Source organism: Vicia villosa, unplaced genomic scaffold, assembly GCF_029867415.1.
Source record: "Vicia villosa cultivar HV-30 ecotype Madison, WI unplaced genomic scaffold, Vvil1.0 ctg.000316F_1_1_1, whole genome shotgun sequence".
Lineage (NCBI taxonomy): Eukaryota > Viridiplantae > Streptophyta > Magnoliopsida > Fabales > Fabaceae > Vicia > Vicia villosa.
Genome location: NW_026705137.1, coordinates 382,915 through 404,737, shown reverse-complemented (window position 1 = coordinate 404,737; position 21,823 = coordinate 382,915). Strand labels below are relative to the sequence as shown.

Here is a 21,823-nt window from a genome sequence, read left to right as displayed (position 1 = left end):
TTCATCTCCGAAAACACCTCATGGGGGGTGCGTTCGGAGATGAACATCCGAAAACACCTCATGGGGGGTGAATTCGGAAGTTCATTTCCGAATTATGCAGAAACTGTGTTTTTTTTTATGTTTTTTCTTAAACGCAACCGCATTTTAATTAAACGTTACCGGCAAATAAAATAAACAATAGATATACTGAAAACACTAATATGATAAATAAACAAAAAAAAATACTAATCCGATGAAAATAATATATACAAACCGAAAAAAATAAAAATAGTGTGCTAAAGATACAATCCGATAACAAAAAATATATAAACCCGACCACTACTGGGTGTGCCTAAACCTCTCCCCCTGAGACCTCCTCTGCCGCCTGTATGTCACCGCACGGTCCGCATCAGTGACGATCATCTCCATCACGGCGACTGCCTCTGGACCGCCCCGCTCCACGATACCTCGATCCAACGCGTCCCGCCCAAGCATCGATATCCGCTGGCAGATCGGCATGAGATCAATGGCGTGATCATCCTCGGCCTGCTGGTTCTCCAGGATCTCCTTGTGTGCTGGCCTAGGAGCGCCGGGAATGTCGGGTCTCAGAAGAGGATGTGACACCCGGTAGAACCATGTGACGTACCCCTCCTCACTGTGCCAGTCCTGTGTGACCCGAGTGAGACGGTACTCCTGCGGTACCACATGCTGCTGCCACTCCGCCCATATGGCAGTGAGCTGCACTCGGGTCACAGTGTCGGGAGCAGCCTCAAAGGGTGACCTGGGTATCCGCTGCACGAATCCGAACTGACGCATGCACCGCTCAGGGAGATATCGAACCATGATGCCGGTCCCGCATGCCAACCAGCCTGAATATAGAGCAATGCCGTCAAAGGGGACAATCTGAGCGTAGTCGACGAACGGCCTCCAGGTGACGTCGTCGTGCATCGTGCGGTCCAAGTACAGACGGTATGGTCCCACCGCATCGTTCCCCCTCTGGAGAGCGTATCTGGCGGCCCTGGGCATGGCGTCCACGTACGCAGGATCGATGTGAAAGTCGTGGATGCGGGAGAAGTAGGAGATGATCCAGCTCTGAAACAGGAACAAGATAATGTATTAAAATTAAATACGAAACATATATAAATAAATAAATACGATAATGTATTAAAATAAAACGTACCGTAAGCAGTGTGCAGGATCCGACCAACTGCCTCGTCCTCCAGTTGGAGGCCTCATTCAGCTTCTGGTAGAGATATGCCAGAGTAGCTGACCCCCAGTTCCACTGGTGAACGGTATCCAGGTCCATGAAATAGCGGAGGTAGGCCACGTCGACGTACCTGGCACTCTTGTCCACAAAGCATGCAGCGCCTACCACATGCATGTACCAGCACCGGAGAGCGCAGTCGCGGTGGTACTGTGTGAATAGCTCGTCACCCTCCTGCCCGGCATCGGCCGCCGCGTCCAGGTGGTGCTCAAAATAAGCGCTCAGTGTGGTGAACCGGATGTGAGGCCCAGATGTCGTGACGCACTCATAGTGAGCAACCTCCTCCTCCATGCCCAGATAAAGCATCATCCACTCGATGGCCTCGACCCTCTGGATCCGGGAGTGGTCCAACAGCAGCCCCCTAATAGGCAGGTGGAGAAGACACTGGACGTCATGCAAGGTGATCGTCAACTCCCCCACCGGCAAGTGGAAAGAAGACGTCTCCTTGTGCCAGCGCTCCACAAATGCCCCCTGCATGCCGGTGCTGATGGTGGTGTACCCGGTCATGCAGAGCCCGCTAAGCCCTGAACCTCGCACATGGTCGTTAAACCACTGAGCTGCTGGTTTAAACAGACCGAAAATCTTCCTGGAGTGGTTCACCATTTTCAATGGCTCTCTCTCCTGTTACAAAAAAAAACAAATAAGCGAGAAATAAACGGTAAAATTATAAAAAATGGTGACAAATAAACGGCTAAGTTAAAAAAAATACCTCTCCCTCCCAGATCCGCCGAGCGACGTGATCCTGGTAGTGAATCAGCAGGGAAGTGTCAAAAGGCCCTCCCGGAAAGCTATCCACCTCCTGCTCCTCCTGCTCCTCCTCCTCCCCGACTGGAGGGTCAACATCCGGTATGACCTCCTCCTCCTCCTCATCCTCATCCTCCTCCTCTCGCTGGCGGGAAGAAGATACCCGAGCCAGCCTACTCCTAGAGCCTGAAGCAGATGAACTCTCCACCAAGTCCTGTGGAACGCGGACACGGCGTCCCCGTCCCTGCCCCCGTCCCTGGGTCGACGCCAGATGCACCGCCGCCTGCTCGCGTCTAGCCGACGCAGTCTGGGACTCTCTCCCCTGTCTGATGCGTGCTGGCTGGTCTGACATGATCCTGTAAACAATCGAAATCGATTAATATGCGAGACAAATGAAAAAACAAAAAAAAAATGAACTTCTGGTACAGTTCGGAAGTTCATTTCCGAAAACTGGGATGGAGGTGTTTTCGGAAATGAACTTCCGAAACACCCCCACGCAGAGCTTCTCTGCAACCTCCAATGGCAGACCCAAAAACCTAAACCAAATCCATTTTTTTGCCTACTAAACATCCTAATATCAGTACTAAGCTATCTTAATGTCATTTTTTCAGATTCTAAACACCCTAATATAGTTTAATCAAATAGATCTAAAACTTGAAAAAACAATGATAAACTTACCAATTAGTGTTTAATGATGAGTTTGGTTGAGTTTGGAAGAAGAGTTTGGCTACTTCACACTTGCTTCTGCAGAAATTTCGCCTATGGAAGTGTTTGATGATGATTAGGGTAAATGATTTGGGGGAGGGGGAGAGTTCTGCTTAATCTGCAGAACGCGTCTTATTTCGGAAGTTCATTTCCGAAATTGTAGTTTCGGAAATGAACTTCCGAAATAAGACATTTTTTTCAAAAAAAAAGGCGCTTTCGGAGATGAACTTCCGAAAACACCTTTTTCATGCATTTCGGAAGTTCATTTCCGAAGTCAGGGGTATAATGGGGTTTTCACCGGAGGTGGACTAGAAGATAGGGAGGTGGCCAAAGAATTTCTCTTTTTTTTTTGGAAGTTAAGGAAATTGTGTGGAATTGTGCTTTAGATAAAAGATTCAGACTATATGTTGAGTGTCTTTTGTTGTTTCTATTCGTATGTTTTTAAGGCACTTTTTAACCCCTTTTTCTATGTTTTTAGAAGAATAGCTTATGTAAATAAGTGATTTTTGTCTTATATAAATATTTGGTATTTTGATCTATTTTCTAGTGTTTCAGTTATTGGTGATAGCAAATGTTCAGAAAAATCGGGAAAAAAGTCGAAGAATCGAGGATTTTGGCAACTCTGAAGGTGTCAGTGTTCCTTTTGTTTTCGCCCGGCGAATAGCTTGGAAGCGAAGCTCCGCCCGGCGAGTGGTAGGCGAGCCAGGGGCGAAGCAACTCAATTTTTGGCCATCTTTCTGCTCTGGAGCGCCCGGCGGAGCATCTGTCTCGCCGGGCGGAAGAAGATATTTATTTTGGGGTTCTTTTGTGTACTTTTGAGGTCACGTGGCCTGTTTAGTGGGTTTCGCCCGGCGAAGCTGTTCTTCCGCCGGGCGAATCTGGGCTGATGTGCCATGCTATATAGTGCTTGTTAGATATTTTGAGAACCATTCCATCTTTAATTTCTCTCTCTTGAACCAAAATATACCATTTGGAGTGAGAAAACCCTAAAACTTCCATTGTTAGTAGAATTCAAGTTTTTACCCATCAATCTTTGAGACTTCCATCTTGATGTTCATAAAGCTTGATAGTTTGCTTGTTACTCAAGTCACCATGGAAATGGGTGGCTAAACCTTCTTGGTGTCAAGATTAGAGGTAGATGATTTGCTTTTAGTTTGTATTTCTTTTGATCTTTTGTATGTGAACAAGTGATGATATATATATGGTAAAAAACCTTGTGTTTATTTAGTGATGAGATTTGTATTCTATTTGAGAAAATGTTTTCAAGTCTTGACCTAGGTTTTTTATCTATCAACAAGTAAAGTTTAGAAATAGCTTTGTGAGTTGATATTTACCTATATTAAGCTTTGAGTGTTGTCATTTTGATAGTTAGGTTGAGAGATCATTTAAGGATCAAAATGGCAAATTTCACAATATGGTTTAGACATGAAACATATTGAGAGGATTGTGATTATATGTATCATTCATGAGTTCACGTATTTGATCAAGAAAATACGATAGAAGCAAATCATCAAAAACAAATCTAATCTTGACATTCTTTTACCATCTTTTAAAACCACATACCAAGTTTAGCATTTCTTGCTTAAGATTAAAAAAATTATGTTACCAGAATCAAAACCAAACCCCATGATAACTTTAACTCACGACAAAATAAACTATAGAACGGCAGTGATATCGCAATAATCCCTGTGGAAACGATAAACGAAAAGTACCACAATACTAAATCAACACTATACGACTTTAATCTTAATTTTTTCAAGGAGTGTTGGGAATTTGTATTCGTATTCTTTGATGTTATAGCCTTTGTGAATGAATTCCATTACAAAGTTAGAACTCCAAAGGTTGTCTCGGCCTCCTTTCTTTCCTTGATCCCCAAATCTTCCAACCCTCAAAGCCTCCATGAATATGAGCCTATAAGTATGATTAACACCCTTTACAAGTTACTTTTCAAGCTTTTAGCTTCAAGGCTCAAGAATGTGATGGACAAATTGATCTCCAAAATTCAATCAGCTTTCTTGCCCATAGACATATTCATGATGGGGTTTTAGTGTTAAATGAGGTTTTGGCTTTTTTTTAAAAGATTCAAGAAGAAATGTTTCGTGGTGAAAAAGGATTTTCAAAAAACCTTCGATTGTGTTTTTTGGAGTTATCTTAATTATGTAATGGCTAGAATGAAATTTGGTTCAAAGTGGCTTCATTGGATGAATGCCCTAGTGTTTAACAATTCCTTATCAGTTCTTGTCAATGGTTTTCAACCTTTAGAAGTTTTGGAAATAATGTTTGAATCATATCACTACAAAAAAAGAACTCAGTAGTGACGTGATTATCACGCCACAAACAGAAAAAACACTTCACAAATCAATATTTGCGACGTGGTCATTCACGTCGCAGGAGGCAAGGTGGCAACTTTTAGTGACGTGATTTTTACTTCACTAATTAGTGAAGTGAAAATCACGTCGCAACATTTGGACCAGAGTTTAATGCTTTTCAATTCAGAGCAAGCGCAGCAGTAGTGAGTCAGTAAAAGCATCTTTATTAGTGACGTGATTTCCATGTCACTATCTAGTGGCATGCAAATCACGTCGCTAAATTTGCCTAGAGAGTTGTATAGCGCATTTATGTTTGTGAAGTTGCGACGTGATTTACATGTCACTACTTAGTGACATGGAAATCACGTCACTATTTTTTTTTTTTAAAACCAAATATTATATATATATATATATATATATATATATATATATATATATATATATATATATATATATATATATATATAAATATATATATATATATATAATCAAATTAATAAACTAAATATATTAAAATTAATTAATAAAATTAAATATACTACTTCACACTATCCTACTATTATATTATTTTTTTAAAACAAAATAACACTTCAAACTAATATATATAACCATATAAAATAAACATACATAATCATTTTTAAGTTATATAATATATATATATATATATATATATATATATATATATATATATATATATATATATATATATATATATATATACATATAATAAATATTTTTAAACAAAATACTACTTAATACTATATATATATATATATATATATATATATATATATATATATATATATATATATATATATATATATATATATATATATATATATATACTTTTTTGAAAGTTATATAATAATCTTTTTTTAAGTTATAAATAACAATTTTAAACCAAATACTATATATATATATATATATATATATATATATATATATATATATATATATATATATATATATATATATATATATATATATATATATATATATATATATATATATATATATATATATATATATATATATATATATATATATATATATATACTATTCTTTAAAGTTATATAATAATATATTTTCTAAAGTTATAAATAACATATTCATTTTTTAAACTTATAATATATATTTTATTTAAAAAATGGAATTTTTTATTAAAAATATACATAATATGTATAACCATATAAAATAAACATATATAATCATATAAGCATATAATAAATATTTTTTAAACCTATATATATATAGTAATCTTTTTTTTAAGTTATAAATAACAGTTTTAAACAAAATACTATATATATATATATATATATATATATATATATATATATATATATATATATATATATATATATATATATATATATATATATATATATATATATATATATATATATATATATATATATATATATATATATATATATACTATTTTCTAAAGTTATATAATAATCTATTTTCTAATGTTAAAAATAACATATTCATTTTTTAAACTTATAATATATATTTTATTTAAACTTGTAGTGTATATATACAACATTTTTATATATGCATGACAGCAAAAGAGAAGAAGTGAACATCATGAACTTAGAAGGGAGTAGACCTTTTTCTTCCATACAAAAGATTTCTCAAATTGGGATATGGTGGTTCATAGTTTTAATTAGTCTTGGGTATATCATGGTTTGGCTTATGAACAAAATAAGAAATAAAAATAAAATTTTCATAATAAATATATCATATAAAAATCTAATAAACCTAACAGACCTAAATTATAAAAATTTAAACAAAAATCAAATAAAAAAAATTCGAAAAAAACATACGTTTTCTCTAATCTACTTCTTCTCCTTCTTCTCCCTTCAAAATCCAAAAAAAAAAATACAGAAATTAACATTATATAAATACAGATGACTATAAATCAGAGTTCTAAATCAATACAGATGCAATTTACCTTATGATTCAAAAGACGTGATATTCACGTCGCAACTAGCTTTTATTACTCACGTGATTTTCACGTCACTATATTACGTGGCTATACAGCCTTTTTCTTGTAGTGTATATATATATATATATATATATATATATATATATATATATATATATATATATATATATATATATATATATATATATATATATATATATATATATACGAATTACAAATTAGAACAAAAAAAGTGATCCAACCCTTAAATTAATAGATGGGAATGTTTACGATTTTCAAGAAAAATTCAAAAAGGAAGAAATCATCGAGAAACTGAATGAGCTGGTTCAACTATTAAAGTATGGAGGCATTAGTTCAAACTTACAAGAATCTCTAGTAACTTCATCAAAGAATTATTGTGAAGAAGAATAAACTCTAGCATTCTCCTTCGAAAGTACAATTTCGATGGTTGAACGATCCTTAGGAAATTCAACATCCATAGGAGAAATGTTAGCTCCATGATTTTGGGAGATGTCATAGCATCTTGATCTCTTGATACAACTGAGTATGAGCTTACATTAAAAACATGTCGTGACATTCTGAACCAAAAGATCAGTACAAGTTGTTTGAAATCTTGACATATTTGATTTGTTTTAAATTTATTTTTTTGATATTTCCTTTGGATATATCTCAGTGACTTACGCAGATCAAGAAGATTTAATCTAGAACAAAGAAATCAAATATCCACCAGAATTAAAGTTTCTAAAATTAGATGATTGAGACAATATTTGTTTTCAAGATTCAAAAAGATTTTTTTGCAGATTTGTTGCAACTTTCAGCTTATGGATCAAGTAAAGTGTTTCGAAGCCCATAGACTGCTGAAGACAACTTAAAGAGATCCCTAGACCTAATATGACCAAGTGTTTCACAATTGTAAAATTAGGGGAACGTTAGAAAGCTTAGGTTTTGAGAGTCTCTTGTGTCTCAAGTTTCCCACGTATCTTTTGATAGTGTATGATAGACTATTTTTTTTGCTTGACTGTTTGCCAAGTTATTTTTTATCACTCTTAAGCTTTTAGGCATTAAGTTGAGTATTGTTCTTGATTGAAGCTTTTAAGCAAAACTGAGTATTTTGTATTTGAAGTATAATCTTCTAAATTGAGTTGTTCTTGATACAGTCACTGGGATTGGGGCTGTTAGATATCACTGAGGTGATTTAGGAAGAAGGATGGAAATTTCCCATATATAGATGTCGATTTCTAGGTAGAAGTTGCACTGGATAGTGATTAGGCGAGAAGTTGTAAACTGGGACTGTTTAGCTTTGAACTAATACTGTTGATAGTGGATTTCCTTCCTGGATTGGTAACCTCCAGATTATATGTTGTTTGCATTGAACTGGGTTAACATTTCTATGTGTTATTTATCATTGGAAAATTTTAATTAAGTATCAATTTCAGTCCGATGTGTCTGATATGTTCTCAGATGTCGTAACATCTGTCTTAATATCATGTGAGACAGGTGTGTTAGCATGTGTTATGCATGTACCAGAAATTTCAAGAAACTCCATCAAGAAGAGGAGAAGTTTCATCTAGTGGAATCTTTGAAATAAGAAAGGAGAATGAAGTCTCAATGAGCAATATATTCAGAGGCTAAACTTCAAGGAGAAATATCACAGAATCAACCTCTAGTAGAGTCTTCAAAGAATCTTCTTCCAACAAAGAAGATGAAAAAGTTTGCTTGAAATTCTCTCACGAAGAAGATGAATCTGAGGTAGTAAAGCTATTATACAAGAAATTGTTTAAATTAAATGCTAAACTAATCAAGGAACATGATAATATTGAAAATTGTAACATAGACCTTAAAGACTACAACAAGTTTCTAGAAAATTGTAACAAAACACTTAAGTATAAAATAACTAATACGTCAGGGGTGCTGTCAGAAACATTTTCTACATCTGGCTAAAGCAATCAATCCCTCACATAAATTTAAGGGTGTTGTAGGAAACTCTTTGTATGTCCAGCTAAAGCAATTAATTCCCCACATGCAATAACAACCCTCCCCCGTATGACAGCTAGCCACTCCAAATGCTTCGTTGGGTTGGTTACATGTCTACCTATGGCCATGTTTTCATCTGGTAGAGGGAAGGGGAATCGACCTTTAGACGGGAAAGGCCCCAGTGACGTCCAATAGACTTAGAGAATACCTTGTAATTTCGTAAGGATCCAAAGCTATGCATTAAGATCATATAAAACGCCTCAAAATAAGTACCAAAAAGAATTAAAACGTGTATACCCTTTCTCATCGTCACATTGACGTACAATGAACTTTGGGGGAAGACCTCATTGTATGAAAAAGATTGGTTCTGCATCTGGGCTTAATTTTTTATGATAACTTTACATGTTATCTTAAAGAAAAATTGTATACACTAACAGTTTCTTTCTAGTGTATGGATTTTTCCTTGCATGTTATGACTTTGGTTAGAAGGCATGTGACATCATTGGGTTCTGAACTCAACACTCTGGAAGAATACTAGTGTTGTGTTACAATGGACGTCAAGATTTTGGAATGCTACTTCTGCAACGGTTCTAAGGAACGTTAATACAAGATCTTCTGATCATGACTTTGCAAGGAAGTTTGTAGGCCTTCTAAAGCTTTGCTTTTGTGCTCCATGTTCTAAAGATGTTGAAGACAAGGTTATGCTGAACAAGTTTGGAAGATCTAAAGACATCTCTTATGAAGACAAAATGCTGAAGACTCTGAAGACAAGGTTCTACTGAACAGGTTCTGAAGACTCAAAGACATAGGTTCGGAAGACTCAAGTTCTGATCATCTACAACATGCTTCAATTAACATACAATCAGAATCCTCAGAATGCTTAGAAGATTAAGGATGACTTGCGTGTGGTGGTGAGCATAAAAGTACTAATATAAACGCTGACATCTACTGTTACAGGGTGGCGTAACGACAGTCCAACCTGTACTTGTTATCTACCATTCCCACCATGACCGTTGGAGAATTTACAACTGTACATTGTATTTCCTATTCTACCCTCCAACGAATCTATCCTTATCTATAAAGGAAGTCATTGGAAGAATTTGAAATCAACGAACCAGTTCTACAAAACTACACCAAAGTGCTATACAAACTCTTTTGAGAAAATCTTTGTATAGTTTTGTATTTTAGTAAGGAGCTTTTGTTCATATCTTTCTTTCAAAAGTCTTATGTTGTTGTACTTAAACATTGTGTAATCTGCTTATTAGAAGCATCTCTCTATACACACTTGTAATCAACGTTGGTTGATAGATGCCTTAGGGGACTAAGTGTTAGTCAGAAGCCTCGAGAAGACTTTTGGATGCAATCATAGTGGTTTCACGATAAGGATCAGCTGAACTTGTTGGAGTTGTCGGCATGGTAGATCATTAGCTTATTATGGTTGATACCTTGGGAGACTCAAGTTTGTCAGAAGTCTCAAGAAGACATTGGCTACGGTCATTAAGGTTGTATATAATCTGTTTGGTTATAATGGATTAAGTTCTTGTTGATAAGACAAAATTACCTTGGCGGATGGACTGGAGTAACTTCGTTAACATTGAATCAGGGTAAAATAATTGTGTCATTTATTTTTATTCACTTGTTAACCTTGTATTTTGAGTTGCAAAAAGGTTATATTTTGTGTAACCCAACTCAAACCCCCTATTTCTCGTGTTTCTCGCACCTTCACTCATAAGTTCATAGAGATCCAAAGCTACACACTCAGGATCATGCAGAACGCCTTAAAATAGTGGCTTTCAATTAACTACGAGGGAAGACCTTGTAAGTTCATAAAGATCCCGAGCCTTGCACTCATGATCAAGCAAATACACCTCAAGAAGGTAACAAAAAACATTTAATTCAATACAAGAAGTATTTTTATATACTTTTATATTACAAGCTATTGTCAAACAGAACCACAAAAAAAGTGGACAAGGGCCCCGATAGGCCTACTTCCACAGAGAAACGGTCTTCCTATCTTTGATGGCTGGATCTGTCCATATTTTCCACCTGGAAAGTATTAAAGGGTGGTGAAAGTGTTCCACTTGGTCCAAAGCATTTCCAAAGAACTATAAAACTGCCTCAAGGGTGGAACTCATAAAGTTAGCCAGTTGTTGGGTCAACGAAGAATTTTGAGAACACAAGGAATCCAATTCTTTGTGAGTAGGGCCTAAACTGCTTCGAAAAACAAACAGAGCTTGGTCGTCCTTCATTATCACGACCCTCACCAGTTGAGCCACCTGGTCAAAAAGAGAACCAACGAGCTTCAAAAGGAGCAAAACATCCTTCACCCTAGAAATAGAGGTAGAAGTTTTCTTTGCTTCATGCAGGTACCTACTTCGCTGAAGCTTCACGCCGCAGATGATATCCTTTATCTGTTTCTTTTCAGCGTGATACCAGTCAGACCATAAAGTGTTCTAATAACTAGATGCACCAAGGGATAAGGTAGCCGAGGCACATCAGGGTATACCGGACCAAAGTACCCAATTCTTCCTTTAAAATGGGCCTAGAAAGGTTATCTAAGTAAATGCAGTCCTCGTCTAAAGGAGGAGGTTGAAGACCCTCAACAGAATGAGAGCTAAACCCTGCCAATAGAAGGCGAGCAGCTAGGTCGGGGGCATTCGGTAAAGTCAGTAGATTTTATACAACAACATCGTTCTTAACTAGCCATATGTTGCGCTTCAGAAAATGAAACTCCTACTCATTACCCATGCATTCTACACACATTCAGAAGTAAAATATACACATCAAAGACATGCAAGTTAAAAATACCATAAACCCTGAAAAGACCCGAAGCTTACCAAAAATGGTTTTTCTCTCCTCCCAAGAGCATGCTCTTATTTAAAATTGGACGTCAATAAGGCGCTTTAAACAGTTCTTATCAACCCCAGTTTCTAGGGTCGCTCTCCCTATATATCCCAGATTGTTGATAAACTTAACTAGTCGGGCTTTTTGAAATTGAAGCGTGAGCTTCGGGGCTTACGGGGGATACCGCAAAGAGCTGCTCCTCAAAATACTGAAGCTCCGGAAGATGTCTAAAGTCGTGAACAATCGATTTAAAGTAGAGTATTCCTCTACCCCTACTTGGTCCGAGATGGCGAATCGCGACAACATTTAAAGAGATGAAAGAAGAAAATCACACAAGGTTGTCCTTTCATGTACTCACACCAATAATGGTAAATTTTCATGCATGCCGAACAAAAAGGATGAAGCTCCAAATGAGCCATATCAAAGTGTTTCAGAACCTCAAGCTTAAAAGCAGTAAAGGGAAGACGAAGGTCCATGGTTGAAAAAATGCACTCATAAAAGTGAGTGTTGCAACCATCATACTTGTCACATATTCTTTCATTGTCCGAGGGACTCAAGATTCCTCAGTCGGAAGATAGACCAACTCTAGTAAAAGTATCGCCAAGACCACTTGTTTTAGTAAAAGCATAAATAGTGGAAGAATAAGCAGGATCCATCCAAGAAGATTGTGTATTCTTCTGAGATTTATGAACAGTTTTCTGTGATTTCTTGCTCGTATTGCACTAACTTTGCAAATATAGTAATATGAAATGCTAAAGAAAAAAGACGACGAATAGGCTTGAATATTCTCAAGTCACCACATTCCTATCCATTGTGGGACTATTTCTCCACTTACTCGCACTTGCATTATTATTCTAACACTCCCCCTCAAGTGTGAGTCTACAATACTCCCCCACTTATACTTGTACTGTTGTTACCTCTTCTTGGGCAACGAGACACTTCTTCTAGAGCATTTCGATACAAGTTAGTCGGTCCCTTTCTCGAACCAAAAGCTATGATATCATTTGTTGGAGAAGTTTTTCACTAGGGAGCATTAGTACATTGTGTAAGACTAGACACCTTTGTGAGAGACACACCACTTATTCACCCAAAACCTTAAGGTGATAGGTGAGTGGATTCTCCCACTTATAAATGTTCAAGTCACCACATTCCTATTCAATGTGAGACTATTTCCACATTACTCACACTTGCATTATTATTATAACAGAATAGTTGCATCAAATTCATGACAGATTTCAAACACAATTTGAATTTACTTTTCTTCATCACATACCTACTTGAACATTATAGTGCTAACTTTGCAGATCTTTTCACTTCACCGTGTCGGAATCTATAATCCGCCATTGTCGTCGTTCTCTCTATATATATTTGCCATTAAAAATATGAATTGTAGTTAAATTTAAATTAAATATTGAAGGATAAAAATAACCTGCTACAATTTATTTATCACCTAACATGTCTTCAAATTACCAACAATCGTTTTCTTCGAAATCTGAGTTAAACAACAACAAAATTGCCATAAGAAAATATTTATGATGAGATTGAGGGAGAGAGTAACATTTAGGCGCAGTCTCAGCCGAATCGTACCGTACGGATAATGCTCAAAGGACAATGATGTCTCATGCGTCTCTCTTAACAAACCCTCATCTTCTACTCTCACACTTGTTACCGAAAAGACAAATATCAAGTATCTCATTCATTTCTTAACTTCATCACACATTTTTCACCTCTACACTTTTTCTTTTCATTTCATTTCTTTTCATTCAAAAATAAAAGAAGATCCCAAACACAAAATTAAAAAGTTAAACCAATTAAAAAAGGTTGGCAACAAAACTAAAAATTAGGAGAACGAATCAATTAAAAATGTTAGCAAAAGAATTTGATGTTACTCATGTTAAAACTATTTTTATTTAAATTTATAAACCACAAAGACGTAAATGTAATTACATTTGTTTACCATTTTACCAACCCATGACGGACTTTATTTTTTAAAGTAATTCTATTTAAAGAAAAAGTAAAATACCTTATATTAAAAGAAAAAAAGTTCCAACTTAATTGTGTTATTTATTGAGTTCTCTAAAAGGATATCGGCAAATGAAAGGCGATGATGCACTTTTGTCTGTACATTTCTATTTTCCTGCAGTATTTCTTGAAAACGCAGCAAAAATGTGCTCTTGCCATTTCATTGGACTTGATCCTTCTAAAAAATTTAGGGTTTTTAAGAAGGTAATTTGGATATAGAGTATTTTAGGGTTTTTAAAAAAAATTTAGGTGCTTTTGAAAATGATTTTCTTGATTTGATATTTTTAATATATGATCATGATTTTTTTTTTTGGTTTTTCTATAAACTTCATTTATACTGTATTTTTACTTAGAATTTAGTTTTTAATAAAATTAATTTTTACTATTTTTACTTAAAATTTAAAAATCTCACATAATATAGTTGCTAAGAAGTATAATGAGGAGGTATTTCTGCTTGTAGGCTTGTCTAGAGTTTGTGATATTTGAATGTGTTTACTGTTAGCTCACACATAGTTGTGATAAGCTCTATATATGGTTTTCTCTATAAAGATCTTATTTCCTTTTTTTATCTAAGGAATGAGGTATATATAGTAGGCTTCTTAGGCCAGGACTGGATGGTTAGAATGCTAGTTTTTATGGATATGGATCCTCTACAACTTTTCTTCTACTGCCTTTTGTTCAGCTATAATTCTGACCATTAGATTATGTTCCATGCCTATCTCTCTATTAGGTAATTATTCTTTTCTTGCTCAACAACCCTTGAATCTAGAGCAGGATAGAAACTAAATAGAAACTGAAGGAAGAAAACAAGAGAGGATCTGTTTTCAGTTTTTCTATCTTTTCGATCAATCGCTTAAAATGTGGGAAAACATGACTCTTAGATAGTGGGGAGCGGTTTTCACTATGACTAATTCCTTTAGCTGGTTATTAACGAGACATCTCATCAGCCACATATGGTGGGTGGATGGCTCATCTTAGACAAACCGATCCCAATTGGGCGGTTATTTGACGACTTCTTCCCTATTTTAAAAGGCTTCTTGGCTTATTTCGGACGACTTCATAAATATATATATATATATATATATATCCTAAGAGTTGAGTCAATTGGCTTATATCATTGCACATGGATCTTTCTTCCTAAGGCCTACTAAAATTATCCCAGTAGTGAATTCCTCGACTACGAGGACATGGAGAGGGCAAAGTGATTTAACCCAAGCATTTTAGGTTATCACAACAGAGAAACAAATATGTTCATTTCTCTTAAAAATAGGGAGATGCCATGAAAATGTGAGAAAAAGGTGAATGAGAGAAAATGTGAGAAATAAATGAGAGAGAATGTGAGAAAATGTGTAAGTAATGGTGGATGAATGGGGTATATTTATAGAAAATGAAATAACGCATATTAGTCATCCTATATGACTCCTATGCACAAAACTCTACAACATAAGTGCCATGGGGTGTCATATATGTGCAAAATTTTATACTATAACGCCATGGGAGGTGACGCCTACACTTAGGGCACCTCAAAATTTGGTTATACAAATAATTTTTTTGAAAAAGTATTTTTTTTAAAGGATTAAATAAGTTTTTGGTCCCTATAAATATTGTAGTTTTCATTTTTAACCCCTCCCTGCCTGTAGACAACAATTTTTACAAAAAAAACCGTTACCAAAATCAGCTAAAACCGTTGTCAAAACTTAGGAGGAACTAAAAATAAAACTGCAATATTTATAGGGACCAAAAACTTATTTAATTTTTTAATAATTTTTTTAAAAGATATGATTATTAAAAGAATTCGTAAATATTATTTTAAATTTCATTTTTTTCCTTTTTCTTTCTTCTAATAGAGACAATTGTTAAAAAGACATAGGGAGTACTTTTCTTACAAGTGAGAAACATTAATCGTAGATTAATCCAATAAAAAGATCAACGGTTAGAAACAATTCCCCATTCCCCACACTTTTCCTATTAAAACCACAATCAAACCAAACCACTCTTTCATCTTCTACGCATCAAACCCAAAATGGAAAAACAAAACAAATCCAATTCACAACAACAATGGAGACCCGACCAATTTCACTCCAACAACAACATGAAACAACCCGAAACACCTCGTGACCCTATGGAATTCTTGTCCCGTTCATGGAGTGCTTCCGCCATGGAAGTCTCCAAAGCTCTCTCACCAGCTCAACTCCCTCCTCCAAACAAACTCTCAAACGGTTCTTCAAATGCTGCTATACTTGAAGATTTCGCTGGAGAAATCGACGAGTCTAATGTTACTTTTTCTGGCAACCCTTTTTCTTTTGCTTCCTCAGAAACTTCTCAAATGGTTCTAGATCGTATCATGTCACACTCTGTATGTAGCAACATAGTACTATCAAATTATGTTTTTTCCTTTGTTCTTGTTTTTCATTGTTTAACATTGCTTCTTGTTGTTTTTGGAATTGTTTTCAGCAAGAGGTATCTCCAAGAACCTCAGGAAGATTATCACATAGCAGTGGACCTTTGAATGGATCTCTAACAGATAGCCCACCAGTTTCACCTTCTGAGATGGATGATTTCAAGGTAATTAATTTCACTGGTGGCTTCAATTCGACATTAAAAACCTTAACAGACAAGTTTGTTTGGTTTTTTGTTTTTCACAAAAGTTTATTATGGGTACAAAACACGAACACTGATCTTCACTATACAGAGTTTTCAGCTTTCACTGTTACCAACAAACGAAAATTGGATGACACCCGGAGACAGCAATCAGTAGTAATCTGCTTTTGTTTTTTCCTCTCTTCGATGCAAACAAACAACCAAACATAACTTCAATTTTTTTAAAAATTGTTTTTTGTTTTTTATTACTTTTGTTTTTGTTGCACAGTTTTTGTTTTTTCTATCACCCCTTAATTAAATTACTAGTACTAAATTTGATTTAATTAAGTCACTTTAATTGATAGTTCTGTGGGCACATCTGATTGAAATATTCAGATGAATTTGAATCTGCGACGATCTCTCTTATTGTCACACTTATTTATTTTATTGTTGATTCAATTTTAAATTATTAGGCTCTTTTTTAAAATAAGAAAACTTGTAAATGAATATTGTTCATTAAGCCTTTAAAATGCATATTTTAGTTATAGACCCTCTTTTATAGGTACTGTACTCTTTATATAAAAACCACTCACTCATTTGTTTCTATTGCAACAAAATTTACAAGACTAGCCACAACTTTGTTAAAATTGGTTAACAGCAGTACAGCACCAACCAAAACTACCCTTATATTCCTTGTTTAGCAATTAAGGAAATAAAAAAAAATTAAAATGTCTCCCTCTTTTATTCCATTTATTGCTAATGGACCCCTTACCAATCCAAAGTTTGTTACTTTGTTCAGAATCTCAGAAACTAGTAACAACTTTACCTTAAGAAAACATAGTACAAAAACACCCACAAATTTTAATTACAAAAAAAATAGATTTTTTAATAATTTTTAAAATTGATGATGGCCCATTACATTGATTCTTCTCTGCAGTATAACCGTTCGAGCAACAACCACAACAACAACAGCATTATTGCCAGCTTGAATAATCCATACAGAGTTTCCGGCACCGGCGGCGGTGGAGGTGGCGGCGGAAAGACGGTGGGGAGGTGGTTGAAGGAGAGGAAGGAGAAGAAAAAGGAAGAAACGAGGGCCCACAATGCTCAACTTCACGCGGCGGTTTCGGTTGCTGGTGTTGCAGCGGCTGTTGCTGCCATCGCTGCCGCGACGGCTGCCTCGTCGGGAGCCAGGAAAGATGAACATATGGCGAAGACAGACATGGCGGTTGCGTCGGCTGCGACGTTGGTGGCTGCTCAGTGTGTTGAGGCAGCGGAGGCTATGGGGGCTGAACGCGATCATCTTGCCTCGGTGGTTAGCTCCGCAGTGAACGTCAGGTCTGCCGGCGATATTATGACGTTGACGGCGGCTGCGGCAACGGGTATGCGGCGCATTACTTTTTTTCCTTTTCTATTTTTTTATTTAATTATTTATTTATTTTTGGCATGCAAATAATTTACAAAATGATTTTTTTTTCAGCCACAATATCATGTCTAATGATTTTATTTTTCAATTTTTAGTATGACAAAATCAATGATATTTTAAAAATAGTCTATTTTTCTCCTTCTTTTATTTATGTTTTTATTATATTTTAATACAATTTTTCATTTTTTATTAGCAAACTATATGAATAATTTATTAGTCAAAAAAATCTGTCTGAATATTTTTTTTTAAATTTATCTATAGATTGGTGTTTGATCTTTACTAAAAGGTTATGATTTTTTAACTAATAAAAAAAAATGAAAAAACATTGAAATGTTGGTTAATTTTGTATTTTGGTGAAAGGTTAAATTAATTCATAGAAAAAAAAGCTTTTATATAAAATAATTGTCATAGTTGTGTTGTGATCGCGTAAAGATTTTAGCGATTTTTATCGGTACACTTGTTGAGGTGTGAATTAATTACAATTTGTACATTATCATAAAAACGGTGAATAACAGTATTGATATCGACACCTTCAGATCCTGTTTTGTGGCGGCCGTTTTTTTAAACTTTAATCTACATCATGAATTTATGATTCTTTGATGTTATCATTAGGCAGTTATGATAGGAAGTTTGAATGTTGGTTAAATAACTCATGTAAATGACTCAACTAAAAAAGCAAAAATAAATTGTGATTGCATTGTTTATAGTTGTTGATTAATTTATGGTGTTTATGGATTGAATCTGTATAGCTTTGCGTGGGGCTGCAACATTAAAAGCAAGGGCCCTTAAAGAAGTCTGGAATATTGCAGCTGTAATTCCTGTCGAAAAGAATTTGTTAGGTAATGGTAATGGAAATGGAAATGTTAATGGCGGTGGGGGTAGTGGCAGTAATGGCAGCTCCAATAGTAGCTTCAGTGGCGAACTTGCACCAGAAGATAATTTCTTAGGCATTTGTAGTAGAGAATTGCTAGCCAGAGGTTGCGAGCTTCTCAAACGCACACGCACAGGTATCATCAACACTTCACATTAAAAATTTGTCTGGTGTCTGACACGTGTCTGTGAATCAGTGTCATGTTCGGTGTTTGTTTCTAGCGTTTTATAGTATAGCTGTTGAAATTCTGTTTTATATGTTATTTATGAATTATGATCTCATTATAAGTTGATGTTCTATGTTTATTTATGTTTCTTTTTATGATTAAAGGTTGGAAAGTGATTTGATTTGATAATTGTTTGCAGGTGAACTCCATTGGAAAATTGTGTCAGTTTATATAAACAGAACAAATCAGGTATATATATTAATGTGTTTTTCTTTTCATTTGAATTATGTAATGCAACTTTGGATCTTGGTCTTGACTACGACCAATTATTTGGCCATCAATTATAAGAATTTCAATGATGAGTTTGAATCTGATAGTGGAAAGAAGTGACTAAAGTGATGGCTCTTAGTACGATGAGATGATGTTAAGGGATCAACTTGGTTTTGTTTCCTAGAAATCTGCAAAATGTGTTAACTCTTTAGAACCTCTTTTTGTTTCAGGTTATGCTCAAGATGAAGAGTAGACATGTTGCTGGGACCATCACAAAAAAGAAAAAGAGTGAGTTTTCATTAACTTTTGTCTTTGTCTCCTTCTCTTTAACTGATTTGGAGGTGGGTCTTGTTTCATATAGGGATTTGTGAAAGTTATTCTCTTTATTCTTTAAAGTTTGAATAAAATCAAAAGGATTCTTCTTTAATCAAAACCACCTTCACACTCATTCTTTTATCATGGTTAGATCCATCCACGTTCGATCTTTGACGAGTTGATACGAGAAAGACCTAATATAGGTTTAATCTGATTTGATGTTTTTGAAATTTTTGTAGATGTTGTAGTTGGAGTTATCAAGGATATGCCAGCTTGGTCGGGCCGTCATTTGCTAGAAGGTGGTGAGAATCGTCGTTACTTTGGTTTGAAAACGATAATGCGGGGAATTGTCGAGTTTGAGTGCCGAAATCAAAGAGAGTATGATGTGTGGACACAAGGTGTTTCAAGGCTTCTATCAATATCTGCTGAAAGGAACAACAAAAACAGAACATGTTAAGTAACTATGAACAACATGTTATGTTATAGGGCTTTATGTTAACTATGAACATGGTATAAATCTTTTGATCCATTTGTAAAAAGGGTAAATTAAAGTTTTAGTTATTTATTATGCTAGAAGATAGAGGTGAGTGTCTTTAATCTTGGTATTAAATTAGTAATATTTTTTTGAATGTGAAAGTAAAGTAATGTGAACTAAAGTGAAGAATGTGAAGCTTAGTTGTTATTTTATGCTTTCATTGATATGGAAAGAAAAAGAGTATCTTGGACTTGGCAGTCAAAAGGAAAAAGGAAAAGAGTCACATTTTAGTGTTAGTGTGTGTGATGTAAAAGAAAAAGACAACCTGAATTTTTTTGTGCTTTTGTTTATTAATATGGGTTTTTTTTTATTGGATCCCAAGGGATTGTTTAGTTTTTTAAGGTTTATGAGGTATAGCAAATCATTGATATGGATTGTTCCACTTTTGCTTTTGGGTAAGGCTTTTGATGGAAAATAATATGGTGAGTTTTTTCAGAGTTTTTGTAAGAACTGTAAAGCAGTTTTATGTTAGTTAACTATCATATAAATTACTTTTGTTTTTCCTTTTGGAAATTGATTTTTAAGTTGTTTTGATACACTCATGTAACAATGCTTTTTATATAATGAGAAAATCATTTTAAAGGAATGCTAAACTTTAGAGTTGCATTAAAATTATAGTGCAGTTGGTATTTCGACAAACTCATCCATCAATCAAAACATGTAATACAGTTTCAATGCCCTCAATGAGATGGTATAAGAAACCACCTCAAACTATGTCTGGTTTTTGTTTCAAAAGAGACATATGATATAAAAAGAGATATTTGGTTGTTATATGGTTCCTATCAATTGAAACCAAGAGTTATCCGTCATATTTAACACTCATCTAACCCTACCATAAACCTTCAAACATCTTTAAATGTCCATTTGTTGTTATCCAAATACACGCAGTACCTACTTATCAACTTTTTTTAAAGTATATAAATAAAGTTCAAGCAACACACTCTTAATTATATAAAATTCATCTGTTCCACTAAAATTATATGTTTGTAACACCCGAGGCCAACGAAGGCGAGGGGTGGTTGCACCGCATGAAACACCTGGGGCCAATTGGGGCTAGGGTGGTCGCCACATCGGAATGAGAGGATCCTAAAGCCGTGCAGGTATGGGACTGCATGGTTGAAGAAAGGCTTATAAGGATTGATGGGTACTACCTATACCAACAAGATGCATCTTCTTTTCGGGAGCCCGTTTAATAAGAACTCCACAGTTAAGCGTGTTTGACTTGGCGTGCGAGTGAGGTCAAAGCATGCTGAAAAACCGTGCAGGTATGGGACTGCATGGTTGAAGAAAGACTTATAAGGATTGATGGGTACTACCTATACCAATAAGATGCATCTTCTTTTCGGGAGTCCGTTCAATAAGAACTCCACAGTTAAGCGTGCTTGACTTAGCGTGCGAGTGAGGTCAAAGCATGCTGAAAAGACCCGTGTTGGTTTGTGGGATCAGTCGATCATCCCGAAAAGCAGTCTGGGTCATTAAAATGTTAGACATTTATTATTTAACTAATTCCTAGTTCTATAAGAGTTTCATTTAAACAATGTTTTAAAATATATCATAATTATTTTTATAATTAAAAAATAATAATTTTGTAATTTTTCTTATTCATTAAATTAAATAAGAATAAAGAAAATACCACATGAGCATCCAAGCCATTTGAAAAGGAGGGAGAACACTATTTGTTCCTGTCTTTTAGTGGCCAAAATATAATTTTAAAGAAATTAATTTAAAATGTAAGATAGATTAAAAATTAATTTGAAAATAAAAAACTTTTAAATAAAAAAAACTGTACATTAATATATACAAAATGCATGAATATGGGATGGTAACGTACTACTTGTCTTGGTGAAAATTTGAGAGCATTGAGAACATGC

The 21,823-nt window shown here is 34.9% G+C and overlaps 1 protein-coding gene across 1 annotated transcript; it reads left to right on the top strand.

The window, feature by feature from the left end:
* The first annotated feature begins 15,746 nt into the window (after positions 1–15,746).
* LOC131626647 (VAN3-binding protein-like) lies at positions 15,747–20,384 on the top strand. The gene is made up of 7 exons (XM_058897481.1): positions 15,747–16,145; positions 16,244–16,354; positions 17,307–17,751; positions 18,545–18,802; positions 19,032–19,081; positions 19,333–19,390; positions 19,657–20,384. The coding sequence occupies exons 1-7, from the start codon at positions 15,813–15,815 to the stop codon at positions 19,872–19,874; spliced, it is 1,473 nt and encodes a 490-aa protein (XP_058753464.1). The 5' UTR covers positions 15,747–15,812; the 3' UTR covers positions 19,875–20,384.
* Positions 20,385–21,823: the final 1,439 nt, after the last annotated feature.